This window comes from Corvus kubaryi, unplaced genomic scaffold, assembly GCF_017639235.1.
Source record: "Corvus kubaryi isolate FWS band 111438036 unplaced genomic scaffold, C.kubaryi_AGA036_p1.0 37187, whole genome shotgun sequence".
Taxonomy (NCBI): domain Eukaryota; kingdom Metazoa; phylum Chordata; class Aves; order Passeriformes; family Corvidae; genus Corvus; species Corvus kubaryi.
This window is the reverse complement of record NW_024581053.1, coordinates 1-8,016: the sequence shown is the minus strand read 5'-3', so window position 1 is coordinate 8,016 and position 8,016 is coordinate 1. Positions and strand designations below refer to the sequence as shown.

Sequence of the window (8,016 nt, the reverse complement as noted above, 5' to 3'; positions counted from 1 at the left end):
ACAAGACCAGTCTCTCTCTCAAGCGCTACCAGCAAATCCCCTTCCCCCCCCCATCAGCATTGTACAGGCATGCCTGCCACCCCCAGTGCTCTGGTATACCCGTGGTGTTTTGGACTAAGTGTGCAAGATATTTGTGATTAAATGGAATTTCTGGACTGAGGATGTATCAGGTAGAGAGGATCTGGGACTGCATGCTGACATGATGCATTTGTGCAAATGTCCAATTATTTGTAAAGGTATGACTGAATAGAGGATTTTTCTAGCATCTGTAAGTAGGTGTGCTGGTTTTAGTTGGAAGGCATTTCAAGTCAGTTCTCCTTCCTAGGGTTACAGGCATTGGTTAAGGATAAGTTACGTTGCCAGCAAAAGCAGGGAGCATCTTGCTCACTGTCACTAACCTGCAGATCAGGAGTCAGCAGCTATAACCCATCACAAGGTTCACAAGAACAGATTTTACAGAATCTCCCACTTATTTGCAATCTGAAGTGTGTGCAAAGAGGCACACAGGCACATGCCTCTGTGTGTGTGTGTGTGTGTGTGCAGACTTCCTGATACCCCTAAAGCTGCCTCACATCCGTCAGAGGCATCAGCTTAAAAGCCCAGGTAGAAACCAGCCTCTCCCTGCTGCAGTGTTTGGCTGACCACCCTGCTGTGCCTATCACCTTCCTCACCTCTTATACATCTGCACTTCTGCTTTCAGGGTTAAACCAATAAAGCTGCCAAAAGGTTTGAATAACTCTAATTTATCTTTTAACATCCTGTTTTATCTATTGTACTACTGAGATAGCTGCAGCACAGACATACCAAGCAATCCATCCCAGGTTGTGCAGTGAGTCGGTGGGAAAGGCAGCAATAAAATCCATAAGTCCTGAATCCAAGTTCTTTAAGTGCTTTGACTAGTCCAGATTCTCTCCTTAACACCCTTGGGAGATTGTTTATAGGAGATGTATTCATATAGCCACTAAGACATCAAAATTTTCTAATTATATCTAGTCATGTCAAATGACAATTATGCCCTTAGTTCAGTTTGCCAGACAATGCTTTACCAAAGAGGGTTTGCCAAAATATTTTTGACCGAAGAAAGAGTAGGCATCTGTAGCATCTGCAGACGAGATCGTATAAAACGTCCCTGCAAGACGTCTGCCCTGGCTCCACAGAAAGCTGCAAGGTAAGAGCATGGGGTCTGCAGGCTGGCAGGAAGGGGATGGCAGCCTAATGTGCCACAACAGTCCTGCTGCCTCTGGTGCTCCTGTCCAGGAGGGGACTCCATTATAAATCAGTTTTCAAGGCACCTGCATGTTTTCACCCTTGATTTCTGTGCAGCAGCAATTTGGGAACTGCCATTTCTGTTTTACAGTACTGACCAGCTGCCAGCCCACGAGCCACACATCTGGTGTCACGAGAGGTAAGAACCTGATTTACTGATTCTTAGGGGCAGAGACAGATCCTTTTGGGTGGGGTGTCAGGAATGCTCACTGGTTCACCCTATATGCAAACCTGGTGGGACTGCAGTAGAAAGTGGTGAGGGTGCCCAAAGGCTATGTTTGAAGCCTCTGACCACTGATGACAGAACAGAAAATCCCCACGGGGAAAATCTTCACTTCTGCTTGACTGACCTTACATAAATCAAGGTGTGCTGCCTTCCCATCTTTGCTATGGCAGGAGGAGGATGGGACCAGATAAGCACAGCAGGAAAAAAAAGTAAAATCCTGTATTCTGCCTAAGAATATATATTCATTATTAAATCATCTGAACATACAGAACTTCTAACCCCCTTTGTTAAGTGCCAGAATTCTCAGCTTTCTTAGTTACCCATTTTCTTACTCCAGACAAAAAATATATTTATTACCTAAAGAATAAAGAGGGAATAAATTTTACTAAAGTAGCTAGAGGATTTTCAAGTGCAGTTGGCTAAATTTGGGTACGTTTAATAAATCATTTGAAGAAATACTTTTTTTTGAAACTTTTTAAACTTTTGAGAATTCATGTGTTCCTAGATTTTTTTCAGTAAGTATTTATTTGGGATCTTAATATAGCCTTGGAAATTCCAATTTCAATGCTTGAATTTTATTTCACCTAAGTCAGAACTTTGGGACTGAAATTATTTAGGTACTGTAGTGAAGGGTGACAGACAAATTAAATTGTGGCAGAATATTAAAAGGTCACAAAGCCTGCACTACTTTTTTTTTTCAGTGGACAACTTCATTAGCAAAATTTATTAATTACCCACTACCCTTCCATTATCATTTAATAGGTAAATGCCCCACAGATTCATTGTTTTCCAAGACTGTAGGTCACCTACTCTATAGCTTTTCAGTAGTTTAATTTCACTGTTCATCCTTTTAACGAATTCTTCTGTTTCCATTCCTAATAGTGATCTTAGTGAAACTTTTTCAACAAATTCACTCTTGTCTTACAGGCACAGTATTCTTAAAGCACCAAATCCACAGCTCTGAAAAGGTCATTAATGAACATTTGAAGACATAGACTACATCCATGAAAGCCTCTTACTTTCTAAGTTGACATAAAATTAAACTTCGAGTTATCTCATGTTAAAATACCCAGAGTATGAAGAGACACAGGTTAAAATTTTCCCAAATCTTATAGAATAAATAATCAGTATCATATTTTTTCTCCTCAGAGTTGTCTGCTGACATATCCTCAGTAAAGTGCAGACATGGCCTCTGGAGATGCTGAGATGGCCGTCTTTGGGGAGGCGGCTCCTTACCTCCGAAAGTCGGAAAAGGAGAGAATTGCCGCCCAGAACAAACCTTTTGATGCCAAGACATCTGTCTTTGTGGCTCATCCCAAAGAATCCTTTGTGAAAGGGTCAATCACAAGCAGGGAATCGGGCAAAGTCACTGTCAAAACTGAAGCGGGAGAGGTGAGTGAAAAGCAAGACTGAAGGACAACATTTGATCCCTGCTCTGGATTCTTAGCTGACACGTATATCCTTCTCCCTCTGACAGACCCTGACCGTGAAGGATGATCAAATCTTCGCCATGAACCCTCCCAAGTACGATAAAATCGAGGACATGGCCATGATGACCCACCTCCACGAACCCGCTGTGCTGTACAACCTCAAAGAGCGTTACGCAGCCTGGATGATCTACGTAAGTGGCAGCAGCAGCTTCCTTTGGGCAGCGGCAGGAGGTGCTGGGCCAGGCTCAGGGGAAGCCAACATGCTGTGTCCCTTCCTTGCAGACCTACTCGGGTCTCTTCTGCGTCACCGTCAACCCCTACAAGTGGCTGCCGGTGTACAACCCGGAGGTGGTGTTGGCCTACCGAGGCAAGAAGCGCCAGGAGGCCCCTCCACACATCTTCTCCATCTCTGACAATGCCTATCAGTTCATGCTGACTGGTGAGTGTTTGGCCTCTCTCACAGCAATCTAACCAAAAAGCCCTGCTGATCTCACTGGAGCATGTGACAAGCCAGCTGGAACCACCAGAAAGCTGCATGACTGTGAACTTGGTCGATTTATGTAGCAAATAATTTCAAGTGAAACTGACGTAGGAGCATTCACGGACTTACCACAGTGAATTATTTGTACTTTATTGTACAAAATTCTACACTCTCCTACTGCAAAAATAGTACTGGAGTCGGTTTTCTACATTTTTTCACTGATAAGAAAGAAAAGTTATTATTTCTTGTATTTTGAAATTGGGTACGTACTTTGGTTTCATTTGTTGAGGAGAATTATGTGAAGGGCAAGTGATACATAGCTTGTCTCAGGTCCAGACGACTCTGATGGTTCAATATATCCATTTGGGCTTATGCTTAATACTGTTAGAACATAGAAGGGAATTGGGTAGTCTTGGACTTTCTGAAGAATCCCCAGCTTTGGTTTGTAGTTTTACTTCTCATTCAGCTTAGCATTACCCAGGTCAGCTGCTAACACACCTTCCCTTGTTCCGCTTTCACAGATCGGGAGAACCAGTCCATCCTGATCACGTACGTACAGCCCCTGCACGGGTCCCTGCGGGGCTGCCCGGTGCCAGGGGACCTCCTGCCTGACCACGCACCCTCTGCTTCTCTCTTGGCTCTGACAGCGGAGAATCCGGTGCCGGGAAGACTGTGAACACAAAGCGTGTCATCCAGTACTTTGCAACAATTGCAGCCAGTGGAGAGAAGAAGAAGGAGGACAAGTCATCAGGCAAAATGCAGGTGAGTTGGGAAGAACGGACTGAACATGTGGCCTGTCATTGCCCTGTCAACTAAACACAGTCACTGAATAATTCTCTCCCTGCAGGGAACGCTTGAGGATCAAATCATCAGCGCCAACCCACTGCTGGAGGCCTTTGGAAACGCCAAGACCGTGAGGAACGACAACTCCTCACGCTTTGTAAGTGGTTGCTTTGCGTAAAATCTCTCCCCCCACTGGTAAGATAGATGGTGCCTGAGCAGTTCTTCATGCAAAGGAGATGCCAGCAGAACACATCCAGGCTGACCTGCTGCTGCTTCTGCTTAACAGGGCAAATTCATCAGAATCCACTTTGGTGCCACAGGCAAGCTGGCTTCTGCTGACATTGAAACTTGTAAGAGATTCTCCTGGACTGCTCCCATCCCTTCCCAAATTCCCACCTCCATGTACATTGCCACAAGTGCCTAACTCTTTCTACCTCCCTGGGCAGATCTGCTGGAGAAGTCCAGAGTCACTTTCCAGCTCAAGGCGGAAAGAAGCTACCACATCTTCTATCAGATCACGTCCAACAAGAAGCCAGAGCTAATTGGTAGGAGATATCACTGAGCTTTTGACAGGAAGATCTCTGAGCAACAGTCAACTATATTACAAGATGAATTAAATTTAACCCACGAACACATTTGTTTTCAGAAATGCTCCTCATCACTACCAACCCATATGACTACCCTTTTGTGAGTCAAGGGGAGATCACTGTTCCCAGCATTGATGACAAGGAGGAGTTGATGGCGACAGATGTAAGTAATGTACAGAACAGGTGAACAGGCACAAGTCATACATCAGAAAACATGCAAATATTTCACTTTGCTCATTGTATTACCAGAGTGCCATTGACATCCTGGGCTTCACTCCAGATGAGAAAACAGCCATCTACAAGCTGACAGGGGCTGTCATGCACTACGGGAATCTGAAGTTCAAGCAGAAACCAAGAGAGGAGCAAGCAGAGCCTGAAGGCACAGAAGGTATTATCAAACTGAATAATTAACCCTCTGTGAGCTACTATGCATGTGGAAGACAGCAAAAGTTGGTCACTGTTGGACTTTAGGTCCCAAGGAAAACAGTCATCCAGAAAAAAACAACTATCCCTTGTCCTCAGTACATCAAGTTACCTGATCTCAGGATTTACGTAACTCATGCTATGAACAATTAATACTTTAAACTGATCTTCATACTCTTTCAAGAATTCAGGAGTTACGGATGTTCCTTTAGTCACACCTTTGCTGGAATATGGCTTGTGATTGTGAAACAGCCCACTGATTCAGTTCTAACATGGTAGGGAACCACATTCCCATGAGCCTTCACCTATCAGATGCTCAGGGAAGTCAGCTGTGAGAAGTGTTATTTCATTCCTTTGTTGGCACCGGACCTACAACCCCTGTCTTCAGTTCTGTGAGCAATGCCTCCTCTTGTTAAAGGACAAGGCAGGTGGGGAGCACCACTAGTAACAGGATGAAGCCCAACGAGTTTTATGGGACATTAGAAACAAAAGCTCAGAAATGGTTGTAGGCTGTGGATCTGAAGGAGAACAGAAATATTGTCTCTGTGTTCCACTCTAACTATTGTGTGGTTTTGATCACCTGAATGTAGATCAGTACCTGATTGCTGTCACTGCAGCTCCTGAGCTGCGTGTGTGCTATGCACAGTCAGACTAGCAAGCTTCAGTTTTTAGTTTTGTGGCAGGAGATTTTTGAAAACTTCATTATTTTCTGCATGCTGCAGTGAAGAATTTCAAACAGAAATTCTTTTAGAAAAGCTCAATATGCATAATGGCAAGAGTGATGTTACAAAGATTCCCTCTACGAGAGTCTATCAAAAGTTTTCAAAGAACGGAAATCTGAACCCTTCAGCCTTTAGGGAATGCTCCAGGATTCAAAACCTTTTGGACATAAAATTCTTCCCTCTTCCTCTGGCTTTTCAGTGGCTGACAAGGCTGCCTACCTGATGGGTCTGAACTCAGCTGACATGCTCAAGGCCCTCTGCTACCCCCGAGTCAAGGTGGGGAATGAATATGTGACCAAGGGCCAAACGGCACAGCAGGTAAGAAACATGCTGTAACCTGTAATCATATATAGAATGAATATCTTTTTGGTTCTCCTCTGCCCTTTATGGTAACTCCAGGTGTTTTCTTTTCCTGTAGGTGCACAATGCAGTGGGTGCCCTGGCAAAGGCTGTCTATGAGAGGATGTTCTTGTGGATGGTTATTCGCATCAATGAACAGCTGGATACAAAGCTGCCCAGGCAGTACTTCATTGGTGTCCTGGACATTGCTGGCTTTGAGATCTTTGATGTAAGTAAGATTTGGTAAGAGCTATTTGGAAGTGACAACTGAATGTTATGATCAATTTGAGACACATTTTTAAAGAAAACATAGTATCATCACATGATTATTGCTATTTGTCTTCTTTAAGTAAAAGAATAACCTTTCAAAGGACTTGTCCTATTTCAAGATGTGCAAACTCAAAGGTACAGAATGGTCCAATCAAAAAAGTTCATTGTTTATATGATCAGGGACAAGACAGCATAAAAATACGTCTATCATGATAGTCCTAAGCTTGGGGTTTTTTCTCTATAACTTGGTCTCATTTTAGATGGGAAATATAATTTATCTTTTGAATTTTGTCAATAAAAAAAATTTCCTTGTGGACACTTAATTTCATGCCCTTCTCTTTTTCATAATATCATAAAACAGGCTGAAGAAATGCATGGGAAGTCAAGTTAACTGCATTCCTTAGTTTTAAAGATGAGGTCTTGCAATTATTGCTGCATCTTCAAACATGCATCTTTCTTATTTTATTTCAAGTTTAACAGCTTTGAGCAGCTGTGCATCAACTTCACCAATGAGAAACTGCAACAGTTCTTCAACCACCACATGTTCGTGCTGGAGCAGGAGGAGTACAAGAAGGAGGGAATTGAATGGACATTCATTGACTTTGGCATGGACCTGGCTGCCTGCATTGAGCTCATTGAGAAGGTATCCTTCCTGTCCAAATCAGTTACACGCATGGAATCCCTGTAATTACTTGCTCTCGTTTTCCAAAGGGATCTTCTAGGTTCAGGTTTCTCTTGCATTGGGTAGTCAAGAGCTGGAACAGCACTCAAATGTTCTTCTCAGAGCTGAGTAGAGGGGAAGGATCAACTCCCTTGAGCTGTTAGCAGCACAGTGTAGCTGAGGATGAGTTGGTGGCTTTGCTGCAATGGTGTACTGTTGGCTCAAACTCAGTGTAGCCAACACATCTGTGTGTGCTCTGAGTTCCACTGAATAAGAAGGTAGTTCTCTGAAAAGCACATTCTCAACACAAAACCAAAAAATTTCTATTTCTTTTATGAGTTATTTTGTGTTACAGAATACAAGTATCAATGTAATCAATCCTATTTTTTAGAAGAAAATGTAATTAAATAATAATATTTTCTGATGTGTATCTCAATCTATGTTCCATTACTGTGCCTAGGTGAAGGCCATTGTTGCCCTGAAAGCTAAATTACAATCTGTCTCCCTTGTGATTTCTCCCAGCCCATGGGCATCTTCTCCATCCTGGAAGAGGAGTGCATGTTCCCCAAGGCAACTGACACCTCTTTCAAGAACAAGCTCTATGACCAGCACCTGGGCAAGTCCAGCAACTTCCAGAAGCCAAAACCTACCAAAGGCAAGACTGAAGCCCACTTCTCCCTGGTGCACTATGCTGGCACAGTGGACTACAACATCACTAACTGGCTGGAGAAGAACAAGGACCCTCTGAATGAAACTGTCATTGGGCTGTACCAGAAATCATCTGTGAAGACCCTGGCTTTACTCTTTGCCAACTATGGTGGAGCAGAT

At 43.4% G+C, this 8,016-nt stretch overlaps 1 protein-coding gene across 1 annotated transcript; it reads left to right on the top strand.

The window, feature by feature from the left end:
- Positions 1–782: 782 nt before the first annotated feature.
- Positions 783–8,010, top strand: LOC121661660 (myosin heavy chain, skeletal muscle, adult-like; the record flags this gene model as incomplete). Its single annotated transcript, XM_042022060.1, has 16 exons — positions 783–1,168; positions 1,358–1,405; positions 2,642–2,884; positions 2,970–3,113; positions 3,205–3,361; positions 3,925–3,952; positions 4,051–4,165; positions 4,251–4,343; positions 4,473–4,536; positions 4,633–4,731; positions 4,833–4,936; positions 5,023–5,161; positions 6,118–6,236; positions 6,337–6,486; positions 7,000–7,170; positions 7,711–8,010. Coding segments are annotated over exons 3-16 (1,890 nt in total), but the record flags the coding sequence as incomplete, so codon positions are not given.
- Positions 8,011–8,016: the final 6 nt, after the last annotated feature.